This window comes from Cupressus sempervirens, chromosome 8 (assembly GCF_028749045.1).
Source record: "Cupressus sempervirens isolate cs-2001-9-10 chromosome 8, ASM2874904v1, whole genome shotgun sequence".
In the NCBI taxonomy this organism is placed as follows: domain Eukaryota; kingdom Viridiplantae; phylum Streptophyta; class Pinopsida; order Cupressales; family Cupressaceae; genus Cupressus; species Cupressus sempervirens.
Genome location: NC_143125.1, coordinates 175,789,055 through 175,814,865, shown reverse-complemented (window position 1 = coordinate 175,814,865; position 25,811 = coordinate 175,789,055). Strand labels below are relative to the sequence as shown.

The 25,811-nt window shown below is 34.9% G+C and overlaps 1 protein-coding gene across 1 annotated transcript in view; it reads left to right on the top strand.

Annotated features, from left to right (window-relative positions):
- Nucleotides 1-25,811, top strand: part of LOC149542122 (general transcription and DNA repair factor IIH helicase/translocase subunit XPB1-like) — a 58,899-nt gene that overhangs the window by 7,369 nt on the left and 25,719 nt on the right. Inside the window, exons 4-15 of the mRNA XM_089797165.1 lie at nucleotides 4,930-4,993; nucleotides 5,077-5,248; nucleotides 5,360-5,582; nucleotides 5,692-5,751; nucleotides 13,260-13,409; nucleotides 13,578-13,658; nucleotides 14,165-14,252; nucleotides 18,208-18,545; nucleotides 18,750-18,825; nucleotides 18,943-19,136; nucleotides 19,605-19,768; nucleotides 19,948-20,020. Of these exons, the coding sequence (XP_089653291.1) occupies nucleotides 4,930-4,993; nucleotides 5,077-5,248; nucleotides 5,360-5,582; nucleotides 5,692-5,751; nucleotides 13,260-13,409; nucleotides 13,578-13,658; nucleotides 14,165-14,252; nucleotides 18,208-18,545; nucleotides 18,750-18,825; nucleotides 18,943-19,136; nucleotides 19,605-19,768; nucleotides 19,948-20,020 (1,683 nt within the window). The remainder of the gene's footprint in view (nucleotides 1-4,929; nucleotides 4,994-5,076; nucleotides 5,249-5,359; nucleotides 5,583-5,691; nucleotides 5,752-13,259; nucleotides 13,410-13,577; nucleotides 13,659-14,164; nucleotides 14,253-18,207; nucleotides 18,546-18,749; nucleotides 18,826-18,942; nucleotides 19,137-19,604; nucleotides 19,769-19,947; nucleotides 20,021-25,811) is intronic.

Genomic DNA, 25,811 nt, shown 5'->3' with positions numbered 1-25,811 from the left:
TGAGATATAGTTGATATATTCAATTTACAATCTACCGCTTTTAATCATTTAGTATTACTTTAGTTATTAGATAATATCAATTTAACTTAGTTAAGACTTATTATTTTATCTTGAATTATTTAGTCATCTCAATCAATTATTAGAGGAGGATATTAAATTGCTGTTTATGCTTCATGTCTTCATGCATTCATACCTCTACCTTGCGTATACTTGTTGTGTCTTCCTGCATTAATTTGTCTACTCTGTGTATGCTTTGTGTCTTCATGTATCTGAATGTGTATCCCGCTTTTCTGCTGTATCTGTTCACTATTTAACTCTATATTGGTAATCCAAAATATGAGAATAAATTGGACTCATTCTGAAATTGATTTGAGATCAAAGCTATTAGACTCAAAATTTTAATATAGGATGTTATTGGAGTTCACAATAGAGACATCTCATAGTGATTGACAATTGCTTGTGTACAAATAATTTGGGGAAGGGTGGAGTTTCATGTCCAATTTCTAAATAGGGTCTAACAACAATAGACAACGATTATAAGATAAAATATTTAAATTATTAATAATAATAAAAGTGTGAAAATAAATAATATAACAATAGTAAAAGATAATCATTATAGATAAATAATAAATAAATTAAATATATTGTAAACAATGAACATAAACATTTATACTAGTTAGACATTATAATACTTTATATACCATTAAAAATATATTATTTGTTAAATATATATTTAAAGCTAATAAAAATACTAAATGAAATTAAAAAAAATAATGAGATATTATTACATAACTTGAATTATATATTATTGGAAATAAATACAAGGCCCGCAACTAAAGTCACGACTCTCCTCTCACAAGCCGACGGCACATATCTAGAGATAATCATCAACCAGGAAGGAGGGGAGTTCAGGAGAGCAATATTAGGCGTAGTAATTGGAAACCATTACAGGAAAAAGATTTACAATGAAACCAAATCCATTGTCTACAACTCGTTTGAACGGATATGAATTGCTTGAGTGTCTTTCTGTAATGTCTCATACTTGAGTAAGCCAAGAAATAGGGACAACTATTTGCTTCTCTTTCTTATTGTAGCAATTAATTATAATAAAATTAAGTAATGGGTGTTGCAACAGTTACCAACTGCTATTTTTGATGTATGATTCATATAAAATTGATTGTAATGTCTAGTATGCAATTGTTTTATACTCAATGAATGAAAAAATATGATGATGCTATATCTGATATAGTTAGTGTGATTGAGTTTACTGCTTTCTAACAATGGTTTGTACTCATCTGATATGGCAATTTGAGTCCTCAAATTTGCTATTTCAGATTGTCATTGGATTGCTTATAACTGATAAGGCTGAAGGCACTTGTCCTGTGCTATGCAGATCCAATTTAATATATAATGGAATGAAGCATATGATATGAGTCTATAAATGTACAATCCTTGGGTTGCATCTAATCACCACATTTAGATCAGGTGTCACCAGTTAAGTCACTAGGCAGTTCTCTCAAAAGAGCAGATATAAGATAAGGTAAACATGTGATATTCTCCTTCGAACTGAAGCTTCTCTTTTCATCCATAACTATCCTCCTTTCTTATTCAATGATTAAAATGATTTCTTATACCAGATGTTGGGAACAATTAGACATGATGTTACAAAGATGTCTCTCAGCATTTCACACTTCTCAAATCCTAATTGGTTCTTCATTTGTTAATTGTTTGCTGATGATTATTGATATTCTCTCAATAAGTGATTATTACCACAAGTGGTTATGATTAATAGGTTAGCTTCCTTTGTATTATCCTTTCATTTACTAAGTGTACACACCCATGTTCAAGTCTACTCATGGATATTCATTCCTCCCATGGTCTGCACGCAAACATATGTTCTTGTTCGCCAATGTTGAGGAATGATTGCTGTAGATTATTTTAAATACTATTGCCAACTACATTGGATTGAAACTTTGTAAACAATTTTCATTGAATTATTTGTCTGTATTGCATTATTTGTCCAAAATGAAAATCTTTCTCTTAACATATATATTCTCGAGCTTCTCACTGTCGAATCAAAATTCCTATAATCTACGTTGCCACAGTTGCTTTAAGGATTTTGAATACAGATCGGTATCCGAATTGTGACTGGGAAAATGATGCATCCTTTTGATTAACACTCCATACATCTGCGATTGCATCACTTCATACAAACTATCATAGGTACCTCAGAATGAAGTCAAATTAAATCACCATTGTTTTCTACTTCCAAGTGCTCATTATAACTGTTCTGATTTTAATATTTTGCATTTGATTTAGATGCTTAGTTTACTTTTTCTTTATTACATTTGCAGTTGGCTCTGATACCATGCTAAATTTTAGGATCTCTGCAAATGTAATAACATTGCCATTGTTATTGATGTGTTCCAATTGCAGATTTGCTAAATATGAGAAGGAGGAGACATGTCTCATAAAGAGACATGTCTCTATAGTTAATCATCATTGGTTAGTATATTTAATATAACTAACCATATATATATATATATATAAATTATTATATATATAATATAATATGTAATATATATATTATATATATAATAATATGTATGTATAAAGAATATATAGCTAATGATGATTTACCATTTATAATGAATCTCATGATTATATCAATCTGACTGAACTACAATTTAACATAATGTGCTATCGGCAATTTGATTATGATTACATTACGTAGATTCTTAATATAATCTTAAGTATATATGTATGTGTATAATATTATATATATATATATATATAATAATTATAAGATATATATATATATATATATATATATATACAATTAATGAATCAGTTATGTAATGTTAACTTGAGGATTCAATTTCACACAAGCTAACTTCTTAACATTATCCGGGCTGATATATATAGTAAATATTTGATAATAATAATGAGTCCAATATTTTATATATAGTGTTATATATATTATTCAATAACAATCAAAATGATATATGTATTATTATTGACAATCGAGATTATATGGATATATACATACTTGGATCTTATTACTATTTGGCTAACAAGTGAAGATTGAAATGTTACCATGGAGGGGCTTGTATAAATGCAAGCAATGTATCTTTGTCCCAAAATATGGTGGGGGTCAACAACCCTAAGCACCTTGAGAGCATTGTAGCAGGAAAGGCTTAAGAGCGTGATCTATAAACTTTGAGGGAATCCATAGCAATTTGGTATCTAGGCAACTTGGATAACATTTACTCCTTTTTGCTTAGTTACCGGATTTGTGCCCTAGAGGCCAGATCCAGATTTGGGTTTGTACGAATCCGAATGAAACCACTGTGTAAAACAAGGATCCTGCTCGGATGTACGAATTCGGACAAAGCCATTGTGTAAAACAAGGATCTTGCCTGGATCTGCATGAATCCAGGCACGGATCCTCAAGGATCAGCGTGAATCTTCAAGGATCAACGGGTTTAAGTGGGTCTAAATTATTTAATATGATTTTTTAAAATATATTTTTTGCTTTCTAGTCCTAAAATGACCCTTCTATGCATTATATATACTAAAAACTGAGAGAAATATATATATATTCATGAACCCTCCACGAATCCTAATTGGGAAAAAAAATCACAAATCCACAGATCCGATTCACGTGCCCAAATTGGATTTGTATCCCGAATCGGTAACTAAGCCTTTTTGTCTTTGAGCTGAATTACTAATAAGGTTGGATAGGAGAGTTATAGATAGCTTAAATCAAATAAGATGAACAACTAATCCTATTAGGGAAAGAACATTACAAGCCAAACCCTAATCAAGAAATATAAGATAAATTAAGGTCCCAACAAGGGATATTACACTAATCAACTATATCAGTACCTACAAATGAGGGCAAAGCCACAATAGACATGTTTGACAGTGCTGAGAGAACTTTCAATCTCTCCCTTTCTTCTGATGTTTTTAATATATTATATTATTTAAAAAAAATTCGGGCATGATTTTAGAAGATTGCCCATCAGGTTTTTATTAATTATTGTTATACTGAAGATACTTACAGAAATTAATACATGCTTATGGAGGATAACAGAAGTAAAATCTAAATCCCAAGCAAAAACTTTTAAGGAGACAATCTTATGATGAAGTTATATTAGCATGCAAATAATTTGTGTTGAAGTGTCAATAACATTAGCTGTCAAATCCTGAATATATGCTTTGCGCAAGGTACTTTCTCATGATATTGGTAGTATTACGTAGAGCTGGAGCTGGCAACAAAGAGAAAACATTAGGCAGTATGAAAATTGTGATAAACTGAGGAATCTGCAATATAACCTCTGAGAGTGCTGACAAGTCTATTAGCTCTCTCGGCTTTATCTGGTTTATTATATAAAGTCCTTAAAAGACTGAAGCATGGTTTCAGGACAATAGTCTGCTTCTGATTTTCATAAACATTGTTACACATAGAGATTCTTATAGTAGAGAATTCATCTATACAGAGGATAATTAATGGACATTTAAATTCCAATCTGTAACTTTCAACTGCCCAATTGGGAGGACTTGTGAGTTTCTTCTAGTTTATCTTAGAGATTAGTAATAGATTTTTAACCAAGAATCACCAACCATCACTTGCTTGTAGAGACTCTATTTAATTCATTTGCATCTTAGAGAATAGTAGTAGATTTTAACCAAGAATCACCAACCATTGCTTGCTTGTAGAGACTCTATTTTAATTCATTTGCATTCAGACGGATACTGATTGGTTTTCTTATCCTTGGAAGATTTTTAAAGTACCGTTTTTATGAGAAACAAGTTTTCGTTGATCTGAAATATTTTTAAAAGCGTCACAAAATGGGATTAAGTTGTATCTTTAGTTAAAATAATCTCATTATTGATATTTATCTAATCAACTGAGGCACTGAACAGGAGGAGCCAATTTTAGATGATGACATGGATTATGTGGAGGAGTATGAAGAGGAATATCAAGATGGTAAGTTCTTCTTTGGTTTAACTTATGAATGCTTTGGACCGAGTTAATTGCAATTAGAGCTGATCAATTTAGGTAATAAACAGGTGAGGGAGAAGGTATAAACAAAAGAGATTTTACCAAGTTGGAGTTGAAACCTGATCATTTTAACAGACCACTATGGGTTTGTGCCGATGGACGCATTTTTTTGGAGACCTTCTCTCAACTTTATAAGCAAGCATACGACTTTCTAATTGCAATTGCAGAACCTGTTTGTAGGTAAATTAAGATCTATCGCCACAGACATAGATGTTTATATGATTTTTCCTCCATATTTATTTTGTTATTGCTTGGATGGCCATAATGATGGGAAACACATGTTCCATGCAGACCAGAATCCATGCACGAGTATAATTTGACACCTCATTCACTTTATGCGGCTGTTTCTGTTGGTCTTGAAACTGAAACAATTATCACTGTCCTCAATAAGTTATCCAAGACAAAACTTCCTAAAGAGATAATTGATTTCATTAATGGCTCAACTGCAAATTACGGAAAGGTCAAACTTGTATTGAAAAAGAACCGTTACTTTGTGGAATCTCCATATCCAGAGGTATTGTATACTCCAATCTTTTTCAAGTTTTGCTCTATATATATTTAGCTACAAATTAAGGGTTCTACATATTGTTGTTGAAATTCAATATAATATCTGACATGTGCAGGTTCTGAAAACCTTATTGAGGGATGCTGTTATTGCTCGGTCAAGAATACTTTCATCTGAGGTGTGATATTTAACATTCATTTAAAAAAAGTTACCAATATAAGCAAATGCAGAGAGAAATCTAGACAGAGCTACACTTTCTGTGGTTGATGGTACAGTTCAGTTTGTAAAATGTCAAGTAAACTCAAGCTCACTTCCACAAGGCAAAGCTTAGAAGATGATAGGACTTAGTGTTTGCTTGATTGTGAATTTGTAACTAATGGTGGATATCAGCAGCCGTCCAATAAATGTCATTTTTAAATATTGGAGAAAAATGTACAAGTATGGCTCATATGAACAGCTGAGAATTGACCAACCAGAATAAGCTCCTCAGGAGCACAGTTCAGAGTAATACGTGAAAGCACCAAGCACAGCCAATACTTCAAGTGTAGTATATGTGTGATACAAGTAAATAAAATATGAGGGAGTCCAATGACATTAGAAATGTCCAAAAGTGACACAAAGCCATGAACAAACTAAGAACAAAATGAGCAGCACTGAAGACAACATTTCTTTTTAGCTTTACAAATTTGCACTCATTCTGTATCTATCACTACTTGCACCACATTTGGAGGTGCAACCCCCTCTATAGTATCTCTAAGCATTTGGAATTGAAAATCAGAATCCTTCTGATGCTTGAACAGTCAACAACCTCAAGGAAGTAAGGGTATTTTGTACATGTGACCATAGTGGTAATGATGGGTGATGCTTTATATCCATCCAACCATCCATGATTATGCTACATCCGCTAGGGACCCAGGTAGCATTTATATTTACAATTGGAATACTAATCTTGGAATTGTTGTTGTCCTCACTTTTGTCTCCCTTGATGGCACATATGATGGTTTTCCTTTTGATTTTTTTTGCCACAATCTCCTTGTAATAAGAATAGTGAACCAAATGGAATAGAATGCCACTGAGAAAGAAGAATTTGGCAATGGCGTCTACCTCATCACTATTTTGCACATTGGATAGTGATGCTACCATGTTTGCAACATTACTAGTGGTCATTCTACATTTCTTCTTAGGCTCTGTTGTGTCTACTACTGAACTAGATGGAAAAGTAGAACAACCTGCAACTTATGGATCTAGGGCAGTCCAAGTACTAGTAGGAGTAGAAGTGCTCAATTGTGAAGTGAGAGTTGCAAGACTTTGGCTGTCAACGTAGCCCATGATTTATATATTTTAATTCCTTTTCAAGTGATAATCCCTTACATACTTGTACATTGTTGCTCATGACATAAATGCGTGCATTAGCTTTTGTTGTTGCTGTAACATTCAAGTTCACATAAATAGCATCTCTATTGCGTAGTGCCACCCATTTCCATAGATTTTTTTTGCAATCTAGTGGCCAATTGTTTTGAAGTCAACTTGTTTTGAAGTCAACTTGTTTTGAAATGGAACCTTGGCAATATATATATATATATATATATATATTGATGATAAATGGTCTAAGCCTTGATACATTGTTAAGTTCATAGATACATCTGGATAATCAGCTTTTAGTCCCAAGTTACATTTTCTGCCTTCCTTTTCGGTCGCTCCTCGTCCTTCCCTTCTTCTCCCGTCAATCAGGATCTGTATATAATCTAAGCACTACATCTTGCACGTATGCTATGGATAAGGCTCTGAAAAGTCATGAAACATGAATACAAAAAGGTCATAGAAATGAAATGTAAAGTGATAAAAGCATTTTCGCAAACAAAAATAAAATATACATCTAAATCATTAGAAAATACATCTAATAGAGCGATGTAGTCATTCCTCAACTGAGAAAACATAACTTAAGGAGCATGATGATCAATTTACTACTCCAAAGGGTGTTTTTCCCGCTTAGTTAGATAAGAATACAATAGAAATAAATCTAAGTTACTCTACAAGCATAAAATGGGGGAAAATGTCACCTTCCAATTTTTGACCCAATTTAAAATGTTCATATAGCCGTTGAGGTTTCACGTGAAGTCAGTTGATGGTTGAAATTTGTTATAATCATGTGAAATGATAAGATGGTTAATCGTTATAATTTCATATGAAGATGACATGCTAGTTAACTATTATGATGATATTTTTAAAGATATTGCGGATTGTTGGTTATTTATCTTGAATTCATGGGAATTGAAAGGGCGGTTAGCCGTTATGATCATTTATGATTAATAACTTGTTATGGTAATATGATTTAACTGTGGAGAATTTCCTTGTAGGGAGCACGCCAAAGGGGTAGAAGCATTGTCAGAAAAGAATTGGGCACAAGGGCATCACCATCACTGGGCAAATGGGTATGAATTTTGAATTACCATAGTTGAGGACCTAGCAACTGCATAACAAGATACACACATTGGATACGCATGAGCTAGATACGTACCTTTAAATGGTTTATGTTTGCATTCTCATCATTTCATTATATATATATATATATATATATATGTATGGTGCCATCATAGTATTAAATTATTCAAGCTCATCTCTATTAACATACATATATATAAATATGTGTATACATTGAGAGGATATGAAGATAAATAACCTCTCAAGTATACACATATTTAGACATGCATATCCTAATAGGTATAACCTTGGACACAATAATAATATGATGTCACCATTCAAAATTTATATATATATATATATATAAAATTATAATTATAAATTATTATTTTGATTAAGAGACCTTTGAATTCTTGCTTGTAAATATAAATCTCTATGAGAGATGAGGAATACACTTGGCATCATTCTTTTAAAAACCGGTGAACCAAGAAGTCGATTATCCTTTCTATAATTGCTACCAAGAGTCGCGACTTCCTTAAGCCTTCTTCATTATTCCGTATGTTATATATGTTCGAACATACATTGGAGAGTGGACATCTTAATTTTGGATTTTACTTCCATTTCCTCTTCTTATTTTCTTTCCTTTTCCCTGCGATTGATATTGAAGTAGAACTGAGGTTTTGTTTCTAATAATTGTATGGTATTCAAACCAAAATCCCGTATTTAAGGAGCCGATTTCGAGAGCTGGCCTTTCAAAGTCAAGCAAGGACCCATTCTCTTCCATTGAACAGGTTACGTGATCAGTCCTTCTAAATTTGATATATGCTTTGCATTCAAAAGTATAGATGCAAGAATAACTTCCATGATTTCCAAATAATGATGCTTAGCCTTGAGGTAATTTAAGTCTATCGATAGTACATTCGATCAAGTACACCAAGATATTTCACCATGTTAAGTTTGAACCACATACACATGTCGAGCTATGGTTTCCTCTTTACTTCAATTTTTCTTTCAGATTTGATTTATATCCTCTAAAGTTTCTTGAGTCTTAAGGACTGTATTGTGCCAGTACTGAAATATTACTTCCATCAGCCGAGATTCAACAGATGAATTGATATCCTTTATGATTAGACACCCAGGACTCACCCAGTTGGTTGGCCAAGAAAAAGGGTGAAGAGGTGGAAGGAAAGTTCTGCAATAACAAGAAAACGAAATCAAATTTGATATGATAATTTTATTACTTTTAAAGAAATTATTTAATAGCTCATGTGTTGTCAAGTGGTGAATTAAGTACCAGGATGCTTAGTGGTTGGACAAGGTGTTCCATGTCTATTTCGGGTAGGGAGGGCCTTTTAATTGTTTGGCTTTTTATCCTTTATGATGCATAATTCAATTGGTGAATGATCTGAACTTGAGATGAGTTTCACTTCTGATTCCAAAGTAAAGGGTAGTTCTGCCATATCCACATTTAAAAGAAATCTATCCAAGTTCTCCGCAATAAAGCTGAATCCTTTTCTACTATTATTCCAAGTGTTGAATCCCTAGAAGTGGCAATATCTATTAGTCCATTCATTAAAATCTACTTTTTCTTTAGGGAGTTTCTAAGTTCCACCCCATTTTACTGCCTTAGTTATAGTATTGAAATCCCCTCCTATGATTGAAATCTCTCCTTTCTAAACAATTTATTTTTCTTCAATCTCTTTCCAGACTCTGTTTTTCTCCACATTTTGAATAGGGCCATACACATTAAAAATATTAAAGCTCAACTTCATTTGGGAGCTTCTTACTAAAGCCACAACTCCAATTTCCATGATCTTTTAAAGATGTTATAGTCAGAAACCTCAAGTCCCATATGAAAGTTAAACTTTCTGAGGCTCCGCTAGCTAGAGATCCTCATATCTCCCTAAATTCTAGCTTCATTCGTTGTAATAAAATCAGTTCTGCTTTTGTTTTTGATATGTAGCGTTTTAAGACCCATTGCTTGTTAGGGGCGTTTAATCCCCTAATATTCCAAGTTAGGACATCCATGGTGACTTGGGAAGGATCTTCCCTTTCCCTACATAAAAGATGTCGGTTAATTTGGATTGACTATGAGCACATCCATCCCTTATTCTCAGTTCCTGTAGGGGTTTTCTTCCCCTCTTTTTATTTGTTTTTGCATAATCATGGTTATTCTTACTTGGTTGAGTCATGGCAATCCCCATTTGTTCCTAATCGTTTAATTTTTGATCTTCTAGTTCTGCTAGCAGCTGTTCCGCTTCCAGTTTCTCCTTAAGATCATCACCTTTCACAATTTTCTTGATCAACAATTCCTCTAATCTAGTAGTTCTTCCTCATCACAAATTTCATCCCCAAATTCATTCATTAGTTCATTAACTACAAACTCACAAAAATGCTTAGAAATGGTCCTAACCTCTTCCTCCACTTTAGCTTGGTTATCAGGTTCCTCATTTGAAGGGCTTGATGGATATAATGTTCCCTTTTGGATATCTTTGTCATTATCTAGGTGGTCCCCTCCTACGCAGTCCTCTTCCTCTCTCCTTTGACTTGTTTCACTTCTGTAGCCTCCTCCTTCCTCATTAAGTATTATTGCCATGTCTTTCTAAGACCTATCCCGTTTGGAGTCCCTGGTCCCTGCCTCTGTGGTTTCTACCCTTGTGTTTTTGCTAAGAACTTTCCTCACCCTTTGTTTTGTCTACAACTATCTCTAACTTCGAGTGTGCTGAAAGGGAGGCATTCATGATGAATCCTAAAGCTTCCCTTCCTTGATCTGCAGCATAACAGTTTCCATTATAACCAAGTGGAGAGTGTGTGCAACTTATCTTATCCCCCCTCTTCCAAGTCATTCCCTACAGGAGATTCCGCAATATCAAAGCCTCCCTTTTCCTTATTAAGGATAATTTGCGTGTCCGAAGGAGGATAAGGAAAAAAAGCTAGGATTTAGGGAGATCCCCAGATCTCCCTAAATCCTAGCTTTTGTCTTAAACCCTCTAGATCATTCCTATCTAGCTTCGTTTTTGGTAATAAAATGAGTTTTGCTTTTGTTTTTTATATTCAACGTTTTAAGACCTGTTGCTTGTTAGGGGCGTTTAAACCGCTAATATTCCAAGTTAGGACATTCATGGTGACTTGGAAGGATCTTCCCCTTCCTTGCATTAAAGATATTAGGGTTATAAACTATGGTGTCGCCTAAAAACAAGGACGTCCCGGGGATGGGGGGACGGGTATGGGACATCCCCCAGCCATCCCAAAAAAAGGCAAATTACCAGGGGACGTCCCTGAAACTCGAGGACAGTTGGGAAAAAAGGAGTATGACTGGCCGTTGGTACAGAAAGGCGACGCCTAGACGTCCACCAATCATACCGGGTACGGCCAGCTGTCCCCAAATGTTTTTTTAATATAATTTTATAATTTTTATTTTAAAAAAATTAACTACATTTTTTTAATGCAAAAAAATGAAAAAGTGAATATTAAAAAATAATTTTAACGCTCCTTACTAGGTCGCCAAGGTGGGCCTCACCCCTCCAAATGCGGTAGAGGCCAAGTAGGAGCAGCAGTCTGCTTCATTTTTCTATGTTATGTTTTTTATGTTGAATGTGAACATGATTATGATACATTGATACTTATTACTTTATGGCAACCCTATAGCCTTTGGGCGTATAGCTTTAGGCATATTTAGATTTAGAGTTTCAGATTTATCATGTTTATCATTATGATATTGTTCGTTGATATTGATACACATTTTGACAATTGAGTACTAAAATCAGATATTATTTCCTAGATGGCATTCGAATGTTGTATGTTATGGTTCTATAATGTTTAAATGACATGCTTTGCGCTTAGTTTCATATGAATGACATGTATATTTGCAAATTTTAGTTTATATTTTAAAATTTCCCTATACATATAGCCGTCCCCATTTGCCATCTCCCCCGTCCCCCAAATTACCAAAAATATTTGCCGTCCTGGAAACCCATCCCGCCTTCCCCGTACCGGAAACTCGGGGGAACATAGGTTATAAAAATGAAGTGACTAGGACAACCTACAATATTAATATTAAATTAAGTTATTTAGAAAAGTGTACATGACATTTTCCTTAGTGCTATTACAAGACATTATATATATTTATTAACACTTCTATTTGTTGTTGAGTATTTTCTATTTTCACTTAGCAATAGGCACTCTTAGAGAACATTTGACAGGCTTTTGTATTGTCATAGGAAGCCTGGGATTCCTTTCAGAAGATTTGCACCATAATTAATCAATTTAAGTTTAATTTCTTTCTTTTTCTGATAGGTGAGTGCTTTTAATTGGAGCCTGTACCAATTGGGCCACAATTGTGGACTACATCTATAAGAACATGACGAGGCATTAACACCTCACCAATGGACAGCTGTGGGTTTCTCCTCTCCTGCTTCACTTCTTTCTTCTTCCCTTCCCATCCGCATCTCCTCTCGGCCTCCCCTTTTTGGCCTCCCTTCTATCCTTCTGCACTTGACCTCTTTGTCTCTGCCCTCTTCTTCCTCCTCCAGTCATGCTCTGTCAACCTACCCTCCATCTTCCTCCTTCCAACGATCCATCTTATTCCTTCTCCATGTGGGCAGTCAGCAACCTCCTCCATCTGACATCCACTGTGCTCCCCAGTAAGTGCTATCCTTGTTGCATTTAGAAGCCATGCCATTCCCCCTCTTGTTCCATGCTTGCTTCATTTAGAAGGCATGTCACCCCGACCTTCATCATCATTCTTTCCCACCTTTGTCTTTGCAAGACCTCAATGAGACTAAAAACCATGATTGTATTATTAACATTGCTTTCAACTACTGTTGCACTGTGGGGTCAACCCCTTAATTTTTTTTTCGCTTGAAAAGTAAGATTGGTCTGTGTTATCCCTCCTTGTTTATAAGATTTCTCTATTCTAGTGCATTATATTTTGCAACCCAGTTATATTTGAATGTAGAACTGTCCTTGATGTTGCATAAAGATGAGATACTGGGGCCATTTTACATTGACTGTTATCAATATTGTTTTTGTTTTTTCTTAATTTGCAATTGAGTTCATTTCCTATTATTTGCAGCTGTCTGAATGCCAACTTTGTAGTATATTTAGTAATTGTAAAATATATTTTTGGCTTCTTAAATGAATTAATTTTTTTATTTTGTTAAACTACACATCGAAAGGCTTTTGGCAGCCAGGTTCGTCATATTTTTTATAATAACAAAATATTTGTTTTCTGAGTCTCAATCCTACATCTTTTTATACTTTCAGGTCTCTGACATGCAAGGGGGGGATATGTTTACAATTAGCAAAGCTCCTAATGAAATGGGAGGAAGCCATACAGAACTTATCTCTAGTGAGGATATCACAGCAGTGATCGAGGAAAAAGAAACACATTCATTTGAGATTGATCCCACTCAGGTGAAAGGGCAGTTTATTTTAAAGTTCAAAAATAAGTTTATGGGTCATATCATTTATGTCAACAGCCTTACTGTTTTGATATATGCTTTGTTGGTCCTTTCTATCTGTCAATAATATTAGTGACGAATTTCCCAAGATTCTGACCAATTTTGGTTTTGATTATGGTAGGTTGAAAATGTGAAACAGCGTTGCCTACCAAATGCTTTAAATTATCCTATGCTAGAGGAATATGATTTCAGAAATGATACTGTAAGTCTTAAGCATATAAGTTCCTTCACTTCTTCTAGTGGGCAAACGAATCTACTTTGTCAATATGCATGTCAATATTATAGCTTTCTATGTTTAATTTAAAAAACACACATGCACATGTGTATATGTATGTATGTGTGTAGATATATATATCTACACACATACATATATACATACATACATACACAGGTATATATATATATATGGCGGTTCATTTCTGTAGGGACTCTCTCTCTCTCTCTCTCTATCTATTCAGTCTGTCTTGATTTCTTCCCATGATTTTTCATTCCTTTTGCACAGGGCTGCAGCATTGAAATGATATGATGTTAGTTGTTGATGATGTTCCCGCCATGATTATAGACATCACTTTATACCTTTCAATGAACTTATTTGTAACAATTTTTGAAATCCAATCTTACATGTTACTGGATAATATGTAATTTATTTGTAGTTGAAGCATATGCTGTTTTTTCTTTGCTGGAAGATCATACCTTCTCGTTAAACAGGTTAACCCTGACCTGAATGTGGAGTTGAAGCCTCAAGCACAACCACGGCCTTACCAGGAAAAAAGTCTCAGTAAGATGTTTGGAAATGGTATGGTTTTTATATTTTGCTGACTCTGCTGTATTTTCTATATGTGGATTGGGCTTTGATGTAATTGAGGCACCATTGGTCTTGCCTGATAAATATTTTTCATTATAATTCATTACTTTAAGATTGAATTCAAGTAATCTATTTGTCATTGCATTGTGTTTTCTTTATGTTCATTGGTAAAGATTCCCATCTGTTTGGCTTCTTTTACATTTGAATTAAGAAATTTATACGTGTCACTTTCTTGAATTCTGATGAAGGTAGTTCGATTTTATGATGCCTAAATATTATCGTTTTGTTCTACTAGACTTTCATGTCACAGTGACCTTTCCCTTCACTTTTATCGAGGAAAATATTATCTTTAACTAATGAGTGTGTAGGAGAGGAATAATTAAATTTTATACAAATACATACTAATTTGCTAGTTCAGGGTTTGGTTATGGCGGTTTGTTGATATTTTAAACCTGTGTGAGAATATAGACACTAAGTTGCTGGTTTGAGGTCTGGGGACTTCAGTTTTCTGATAATTTTACCTATGTATGGTACAGTCAAATATGTCTGTATAATATATGAAGTACTAAAAATATAAATTAAAATCATAGTTTGTACAAAATGTAATTATACATTGATTTACTACATGACAACAAGAATTGATGGTTCAACATCAAACCTTAAGAGTTAAAATGGTAATATCAGTCTAATTACACATGGGTTATTGCTACAAAGAATCATATTGCTCTAAATTGAGTGTATCAAAATCATTAGTTGATTAATTAGAACCATGAGAAGTTCAGTGCCCCTCCCACTAGCTGCAGTGTATGACGTACTATGTTGTTGCTTGATGCCCCTCATCATTGATTGAAACTAAGGAAAGTTATGCAATAATAAAATTGAAGTCAATATGTTCTAACATTTCATCCTAATGCCTTGTCTTCTTCTTGTACTTGAATTCCAAGTTGCCGATTAGGTTGCAGTTTAGGTATAGGTATGGGGTTCGAGTACGTGAGTACAACAATTTCTTTTTCCTTGGGTATGGTTTTGGATTCACACACACACACACACACACACATGTTGAAACTAAGTTATAGATATAAACAGAAGAGTGATACTCATAGATCCATAATTGCCAATAACAATAAAATTATACATAAAACACCTCATACATCCTATTGATAATTTGCAAAAATGAACATACTCAAGTCTCAGAATGCCATTACACAATGAAAATTCAAATTACAATTAACATTTATATTAGTGTTATGGGACTCGCCGAGTCATGCCAGGACTCTGCGAGTCCGAGGCAGAGTCCATGTTTCCGAGGCAATTTGCCTCTGGACTCGGACTCGGCCGAGTCTAGGTAGAGTCCACATGGACTCGCCGAGTCCAAGGACTGCGAGTCCTGGGCGAGTCTAGAGCCCGGGACTTTGATTTTTTTTTTTAAATTTAAAAAAAAAAATTAAAATTTTTTTTTAAAATTTTTTTTTAAAAAGATAGAGATTTCCGGAAGATGTTTTTTACAATGTACATGAATTCTGAAAATGATGTGGCATGTCAAGAATCTATTAAGGATTGAATCTTAAATCTTAAATCTTCAACTTTATATTATGTTATTCATTTTTTTCCTTCAAAAGTTCGTTATTATACTTGTATGATTTTCCGAGTCCTTGCCGAGTCCTGGCCGAGTCCGAGTCGGATTTTGACTTTCCGAGTCAGAGGTGAGTCCGAGTCCCGTAACACTGATTTATATTCATATTTCCTTGATCAGAAACATACACGAATGTTGGGTGCTTCATAGTTTGCCTCTTAATATTTAAAGGCTTAGTACAAAGATTCCCTTGGTATATTTATACAGAGATTGGATGAAAATTTAAAAGTAATGCATGTTTTGTTTCATATGCATGCACATATTTTGGAATATTTGCTTGGGGACCACCTTTGGGGGCACTTCTTGGGTGACCAGGTTCATTGTGGGTCCTTTACAAAAGGACTCATAGAGAACCCAAGCACCCAGGAAGAACCCAAGAAGAATAGTGCCTGAACCATACAAGTACTGGGACTCATGCCCAAATAGCAGAACCTCTTAGCTGAGTTTGAACTGTACCTGGGAGAGGAGGCACATGTTGCAATGCAGTTAAAGTATCTTGACTGCCTTTCTATCTACTAACTAGTTGCACTTAAATGAGAAATGAAAATCCAATGCGCACAAGAGGAATTCGCAACCTATTGAGATTCGAGGCGAAGTCAAGACAAAATTTATACTGAACGTGTTCAAGAAAAGTAAGAATAATGAAGTAAGAAATATATAATCTGAAATAAAGTCATTGATCAAATTTACATTAACTTCTTGAAATTTAAAAGAGGAATAGGCAAAGATTTCTCTCAACTTATTTTCTGGAGAGAATCCCTTCCATTCATTTGAGGAAATGTGTTTCAAAGATTCTTATGATTTCATCTAAGTTACTAGATTCTCTCCAGCAACCCTCGAAGTCTGATTCAATTCTGTACAAAGTCTGGTCCTTGTCCAATTCTCCCCCAAATTCTCTTGCAGAACTACGAATTTGCTGCAAATTCTGTGAGAGGAACCCGGGCAGAATTTGTAGCAAATTTCGAAGAATTTTCTGCCCAACAGCTGAACTTGGGCTGAATTTGGTCTCAAGTCATTTTCTTGGACTTTTTTGTGATTTTTTTTGCCTAATTTGGTATATTCAATCCTTTCAACCCTAAAGTGACCACCAAAAAGACCAAAAAATGGTCTATATGTCATTTATACATGTGTGAATGAAAATGAACGCTTGCTTATAGAGAAAATCCAAATTGACAACAGATGACATCCAAATTGATGATTAAGAGGAATTCCTTTGAAAAAGACATGATAACTTTGAATCCAGGGCTTAAAATTTGAATCTCAACTTTTGATCTATCCCGGTCAGAAACCCTCTAACTAACAGAATAAAAATTTAGATAACCCCACTCAGTAACTTAACCTCAGTAAAATAAATTAACCTCAGTAACTTCCCGAATGTGGTGGAAAGTACAGAGAAAGAAACGAAGACCTTCAAAATTGGAATAGGTATCTCTTGCGGTGTTCACGTTGCTAGATATAATTGAGTAAATTAGCTACTGTGGATTTCTGAATACTACCATGCCCTTAGTGGAGGTACCAATAGGAGCTACTCAAGACATATATATTAGTAGAGAATTTAAATACAATGCCTCTGACATATATTATAATCAATTTAATTAAATGCAGTGAAAGAATATTAGTAGCAGTTTGCTAGTTATAACCAATCTGCTTGAAGTTCACGTTGCAGTGTTCACATTGCCAGAAATAATAAAGTAAATCAGCTCTGTGAATTTCTGAATGCTACCATGCTCTTAGTGGAAGGTGCCAATAGGTGCTACTCAAGACATATATATTAATAGAGAATTTAAATAGAACACCTCTGACATATATGATAATCAATTTAATTAAATGAACTGAAAGGATATTAGTAGTAGCTTGCTAGTTATAAACAATCTGCTTGAAATTTGATGTTTTTTCTGCTGTTAATTTCACTAAAAACCTTCCTTTTTTAGATACTTTATTCGGTATGATGGAAGTAGTTGTTTTTTTTAGTCAGCAGGTTACTCTTGTAAAATGCTAATTATGCTTTTATGACGATTCCAAGAGAATATATAAACAGCAAGAACTCTTTAACTTTCACATTGAATAGTTGCCGTGATAAGCTATCTTTTTTGTTTGTATGGTCATAGGAACCATGGGTCTCAAACTTTTATTTTGTAATGACTTCCAAAATTGAATTTGAAGGGGCATTTCAAAGGATTTGGGGATTTAACATGTAAATCCTTTTCTGTCTCAACAATTGATGGTATTATTGGAATTAATGAGTTATTCTCACACTCCTTTTGGAGGCATATATTACTTTTCATGAGCTATGTTGAGAATGATGCTTTGCAGGTAGGGCAAGGTCTGGTATCATTGTGCTTCCATGCGGGGCAGGAAAATCGCTAGTAGGAGTTTCTGCAGCTTGTCGTATTCGAAAAAGTTGTCTTTGCTTGGCAACGAATGCTGTATCTGTGGACCAATGGGCATTCCAATTCAAACTATGGAGTACTATTCGGGATGATCAAATATGCCGTTTTACTTCTGACAGTAAGGAGAGGTTCAAGGATAATGTTGGTGTGGTTGTCACCACATATAATATGGTTGCATTTGGAGGTAAACGTTCTGAAGAGTCAGAAAAAATAATTGAAGAGATTAGAAACAGGGAATGGGGTCTTCTTTTAATGGATGAGGTAATTTATCTTGTAGGGCATGGAAGTTTATTTACTCTCAATCAGGAAGAGAAAATTTAGATATTTCATTTCTGTTACTATAAGATATCTGGTACACTGTAAATATTTGAGAGTAATATTTACTTATACTTGGTTAATTTTTATTCTGTCCAAGACTTTAGTAGCATGGGTGTATCCAATTGTGTGTCATTCCTGCCTAAACAGGTTCATGTTGTTCCAGCACATATGTTCCGTAAAGTTATCAGCATCACAAAATCTCATTGCAAACTTGGTCTGACAGGTTGGTGCCTACTAGAGGTTTTCCAATTATCCATTCATGTAGCACTAACTTTAAATGATATTTAAACTATGACACTTCAGTTTTGGGCAGTGACAAGGTGACTTTTTAAAAATGTAGCCACACTTGTACGTGAAGATGAGCGCATCACAGATCTTAACTTTCTCATTGGGCCTAAGTTGTATGAAGCCAACTGGTTGGATTTGGTCAAGGGAGGATTTATTGCTAATGTCCAATGTGCAGAAGTATGGTGCCCTATGACAAAGGAGTTCTTTGCAGAGTACTTGAAGAAGGAAAACTCCAAAAAAAAGCAGGTCTATTTTTAAAGTGATATGTGTTTACTTATAAAGGTTATAGGTAATACAGTACAGATAAACGTTGTGCTCTGAAATACTTATTTGTGTTTCTTATCACAATTAATTGTATACAGAAAATATTGGGTCTTTTTGCCACGATGTTACTTTGTATGATAATTTATTTTCTCTTCCCAGTAATAGAAGCACCATAAACTAGAACAATGTCATAGCTTGTGTGGTCTTAAAATAATACTCTGAAGAAACCTGACATGATGTGCCTCGAGGATTATTTCTACATTGCAAAGACTAAACTAGCTAGGTTGTTAATCATTTGATGTCAAAGCCTCCATTTTTTCACTCGTTAAAATCCTATGACAAAAAAGTTTTGGAAATACTGCACCGTGTATTCTGAAATAAAACTGATTTTTTCATGACTGTATATAATTGAGAGGTCTTTGTCATAATGTACTGGTATTTTTTTGGCAGGCTTTGTATGTGATGAATCCCAACAAGTTTCGGGCATGCGAGTTTCTTATTCGTTTCCACGAGCAACAACGTGGAGATAAGATCATTGTCTTTGCAGATAATCTTTTTGCTCTCACAGAATATGCATTGAAGCTTAGGAAACCTATGATTTATGGAGCAACCAGGTTTTTCTGTGACCTCTCTGGAATCTGTCAGAATTTTGTTGTAGTCGTTTTAAGCATTTCTAGTTGAATAGTTTTGTTGAACTTTTTGTTCTCTTCAATAACTACTGTGATTTTCTACTTTGAGTTTCTGTTTCTAATTATTTAACATAAACACTTTCTGTTTTCCTTCTTTGCTTCAGTCACTCTGAAAGAACAAGGATTTTGCACGCATTCAAGCACAGTCCAGATGTCAATACTATTTTCCTTTCGAAGGTAAGTCTGTTCATTCTAGAGAATTATTTGATTTTTTGTTTGGTCTTTTGTGTCCAGATTAGGATGCCTATAGTTTGTAAATGTTTTATTCTGACAGACTACCTTTTTTCCAACTATAAAAATACATAGTGAAACTGAATACTGCAAGCGTGGTTTCATTATATCCTTCATGGATTGCATTGCTGTAGCTGCCTGACAGTTAATGTCTGGGACGAAAATGCGGCAATAATCTTCTGTTTCAGCTTGGATTCTGGCATCATAATTTATTTGTCCTGTATATAATAATAGCATTCTTCAGGTTACTCCTATATGAGGCAGTGATTATATCCTCAGTCAGTCTTGTAGTGACTGGGTCTTGGGCATTCTCAGTGAAAAGCTCTTCCTCATACTCAGTGAAAAGCTCTTCCTTACAATCAAATTCAATTGAAGAAATTTCAGACGACTGATAATTCAGGTCTCTGCGAGGGTGCATTTGTAACTTTGTTGCTCTTTGGCTTCACATACTTGATGTCAAAATCATAGGCATGTACTTTACTCGCTCTATTTAGCTACTGGCCATTGAGATCAAACTGTGATAAGAACTTTATTGAAGCTGTTATACGTACCAACTACAAAACGTGCTTAAAGTAGATATTTTGTGAATTTAGCCAGTGCGTGCATGACTGCCACTTTGCTTTTTTAAGTAGAGAAATTACAATCAATTTATGTCAATTCTCAACTTTAAAATGATATGGGTTGCTCTTTTTGCATAAGCACAGCCTTTAATTCTTCCAACAGGACTAGTGCACATTACTTTCTATAACTGGTCATAGCTCTTGTGCTTTATGGATCTAAGAGGCATTTTTCTTGGTCAATTTTTTTCAAAGAGATTGCTATCTATGAACTCCTAATAAATCTGCTGTAGTAGCTTCAAAGTCCCAAGAATCCTCATAATTTTTTCATGTCCTTGGAAGAATTCATTCTCTAATGTATTACACTTGAGTTGTATGCATTTCTACACTTGCTCTGCTGTATCCTAGGTCTACAATTTTTCCTATTCCAGATTATAATTTTATTTTCTTTGCAAAGGTCTGCTAGCAGAATAGCCATCTTTATATAAAGGGGTTTTTATCTGTTCTTCCCATGTCTGGCTATAGATCAAAATGTTGTCAGAGACTAACACAAATTTCCTATAAGGTTTGAAAATTTCATTCATTGCTGATTGGAAGGTGGCTGGTACTGTGGGGGGAGCCCAAAAGAAATCACCAAAGACTCAAAGTGCCAGAATGACACTCGGAGGTAGTCCTAAATGTGTCCCTAGGCTAAACCCTTATTTGGTGATATCTAAATTGCAAGTCAATTTTGGTGAATATACTAGCCTACATAACTCATCAAACAACTCATCAATATGAAGCATTGGACACTTGTTCTTGATGGTTTTCTTAAAACCTTCTAACCTATACATCCTTGTTATTCCACCTTTCTTCTTCAAAAACCATTGAAAATGCTGATGGACTTGTGTTGGGCCTCACATGCCCCAATTTCAATAGCTCCTCTAAACTTCTCTCTATCCCATCTGAAAGCACGAGAGTGTCAATAAGGTGTTATAACATTTCTTGTCCTTGTATCCAGCTTGATGGTATGTTTCCAAGCGCTGAAGTGTATTTGTCTAATTTGAAGAGTATTCATCCTTGATTGAATTTGTAGTACCAAGAGATAGCTATGTATTGTGATGCAGATTGATGCAGATTGTATCCAACTCACTTGGCCTTGTCTTAAGAGCCTTTTTATTAATGATGCATCAAAAACACCCTTAATGGTGTTCTTTTATGGTTATCCCACAAAGCTAAGTATTGATATTTGGGTGTGAACCCTCGAAGGAAATGTGCCTGTTGGATGCCGAAAATCATGTGAACCCTCTAAGGAAATGTGGCCATAGGAACTGCCAATCTAATGCCATCTATTATGGTGGACAACATGCTTGTAGGCCAATGAATAACCATTTGCTGCTACAAATTCAAACCTTGCAAACTCCTTAATTTTCGATTTGTAATATGCTATCATTTCTTGATCAATAAAGTTTAGGTTACTTCCCCATCAATGAGTGGCATTATGTGTTGTCCTCCAATCATTCCCTTAACTTGGGATGTGTGGTACCTTGGTGTGCATGACAAAGATGTAGTAGTAGTTGGCCACATTCCCTCTTCATGTGCTTATAGGCTTTCAATCGCCCTACTTGATGAATTCTTAGGGTCTATCCCTTGTCATCGGAGTAGATCTCAATCAAGTAAACTTGTCCCTATCCTAAGAACTTGTCCACAACTTATTGTGGGTCTTATCTTATTGTTGATTCCGAAACACATGCTTTGCTTGTTGGAGTTCATTGGATTGAAAGGGTTAAACACCTAGTTTTTTGTGGAAAAAGTTTAAAATGAGCTTCTTGCCACTTCTATCATTCTTGTATTTATGGAAGATTTTAATGATTCTAGTTCAAGAGCCTTGACTAGGGCTTTTAGAGGCTTCTTCAGCGCTTTTTTGAGTAAGGAATACTAAGTGCCTTTCTAGTACATTAAATACCATCACTGCCATTCTTTGAAAAATCAACCACATGAGCTTCTATTGGGCCTTGGTAATGTATTTGTGTGATCTCTTTAAAGTGCTCCTTAGTGTCTTGCCCCTCAAATCTATTTGTTAAGATCCTACAAAACTCTTTGTAGGTGATTGTATGGTTTTACCCTTGTGTAATTGTGTCAAGATACCACCAATAATTTGTAATGACTGGTCAAAGTATTGCAAATTTGATGACCACCTCATACGCTAGGCTCTATGAAAGTATATGTTCAGTTTCTAGATTAAAGCTTGAGCTGAAGTTTTGTAGGATCCATGGAATGAAATATCTAGGCTATATTTACCCATTCATATTTGAGCCTCCAACCCAATCCTTACACGTCTGCAGTAGGTCCCCCTTACAATTCTGTGGCTCGGACAACTAACTATCCCATTTTGCTATGTAAATCATTATGAAATCTTATTCATTCCTAGTTCTAGTTTTGGAATTTAGTGTACAAGAAAGAATTCATTGTAGTCAACGTGCAATATTTGTTATTATGTTTGGATTATATTGGCTATCGAATTATGTATTAAATTATTAATAGATCGTTTTTCATTTTGGGATAGTTATGAGTGTTGGTTGGTTGAAGGTTGTGCTCCTCCAAGCAACTATGCGGTCCTTTAAATATAATGTGAAGCATCACAGACATTACTATGATGTGGTTGGGTAAACTCCGATCCTTGATCATCTCGGGTCATCTTTTGTAATAATTTATGTGTACAAATAAAGACACATTTAAGTTTAGTATTTGGTATTTATTGTCATCTATTAATACTTCATGTTATTAGTTTATCCATTACAACAATAAACTTTTGGCATATGTTTGTTTAAAAAGAAATCGGGTCAAATTTGAGCATTGTCAAGACCCAGTTATCAAACAACCTTTAAGGATTGTAAAGCTAAAAGTGGAAGTATTAGCCAAGATGTAGTTGGAATAAGACAAAAATCGTCGCCAAAAAAATCTGAAAGGTAGAGGGGAAATAAATTGCTAGACACTCACGTCTCCTTGATGAAACATATGGAGACCTTGTCAATCAAGTAGTGTAGTTGTTTGGACATATAGCATTTGATGGTGAAGAAGAAAGGGACCTTGGACATAATTTAAATGAAGCATTTAAGAATAGCACATGCCGTATCTGATAACTATCCATTTCAAGAGAAGAACAAAGAACTGGGGAAGCAGAGTCAAAAACATTGGGTGGAGAGAGTCCAAGAATGCAACAAAAGGTAACCGATCATATAAAGTAGTCTAGGCAAAAGAATGCATCAGTTCATTCATTTAAAGACTTGACTCTGCCACATGAGTCAACTTGGTTGTGGGGCCTAGATCTCTCCTAAGTTTTATCATGTCTACCACCAGAGTTGAGAAACTTGCCATTATGAACATCTTGGCAAAAACTTGACAACCTAGAATTTTTCTGCAATTTAGTTAGAAATGGATTTTTTTGGCAAAATTCAATGAGATGCATCAAATGGGTCAATAAATGAGCACATTAAGGAAGTAAGTTGAGTCTAGATATATTTCATTGTTTTAAATGCAAAACGGGTACAAAATGGCATTTTCATGTGGGAATGTTCATGGCTGGTAGCCTAATATTCTAAAGCAATAGTAAAATAACAATTTGTTTTTGTAAAACTAAAAGTAAGTACAACATAAAAACATCTACATCTTCCTCTTCTGGGCTCTACTTAAAACTAGGGGATAGGTAGAACCAGAGGGGCCTGTCTTAGGAGTCTTATTTGTTTGCTCCTTGCTTAGCACAATAGATTGTGGCCTAGCCTCCAGCTTGGATGTCAATGCTAGTGGCATGGGCAGTGAATCTTCCTCAACCTCCTCATCCTCAATGTTATCCAATGTGATTTCAAATCCAACCCCTACCGCCTCCTTCATAGCCTGCCTTTCCAAACCATAGATGCTACCCATGGTAAACAATGGATGGTGCTCTTGTGTTGATCAATCACTTCAAGGACCTATATTATACAAATCATTTGGGCCACCTGATATTTCCTCTACCTTCCTTTTGTACATCTGAAGATTATATTGCACAAAGATCAGTTGAGCCATTTTCGAGTTTACTTATTCCTCTTCTTTGTGTGGATGGCCTCGAACAAGCTCGTACTGCACTTACAACTGGATGAACTACAAATCTTCACTCCTTGGTGCAGAATTGCCACATATTACCTCATTGAAGGGAGGGTGTTTTTTTTCATTGGGGGAGCAAAATAAATCAGTCAAAATGAATTTAGAATGAGTTCTATTGCATCCTAGACGTTATATTCTTTTGTTGCTGAGTTTTTGACAAAAAACTTGGTGAAGTTTTCCGAAAAGCTCATTGAGTGAAGTTTGTGAGTGGTAGAAATACTTGTCATGCAAAACAACTTGTCGAGTACCTAGCGAGTTTTGCAACTATGGCTATCACCATGATCACAATGCAAGTGATTAGAATTGATTTGTAATGTTGATCTCAGCTTTTTTGATGAAATTGAGATATATTTAAACCTAAAAAAGACATGATAATGATTAGCAATGATAGATCCAATATGATGTAGAATTTGTTAATGCTAATTATGGAGTTACATGATTCAAAATGAAATCAGTACATGAATATGCATGTCAATTAGATGATCATGAAACATAACAAATATATAACTTAGTTTTTTTGGACAGGGGATGAGATAATCTTGGGTTATTCATCAATTTCATGATTATGGCTTTGTAGAATTGATTCATAATGTTGATCTCAATTTTTTAATGAAATTGAAACATATTCTAAACTTAGATAAGATTAAATAAATTTAATAATGCCCAACAAACAAGTTATGGGTCTGAACATTACAAACCAGGGTGCAATCACCAAAAGGGACACCAAACGGTGACCAAACAAAAGCACAACCCCAAAAAAAAAGAGACAAGAGCAACCAAGGAGACGGGAGGAGTGAGTGGGGAACCCCAAACCAACAAATAGCCATCAAGGATCTAGACCAGCCAAGAAGTATCTCGAGATTGAGGCGTAAGAAATAGTGAGCATAGTTGTGAGAAACCTTTGCGGGACCTAGACCCCACAAACTTGAGAAGACAAGGAGGAGAAACTAATTGTCTTTTTGTACCTCGTGCAGGGGGCCTCTGGAAAAGGAGGCAATGTGTTGGTAGATTGAGGATGCAAGGGGTGCTGAAATACATGATCCTTGAGTTTGAAGGTC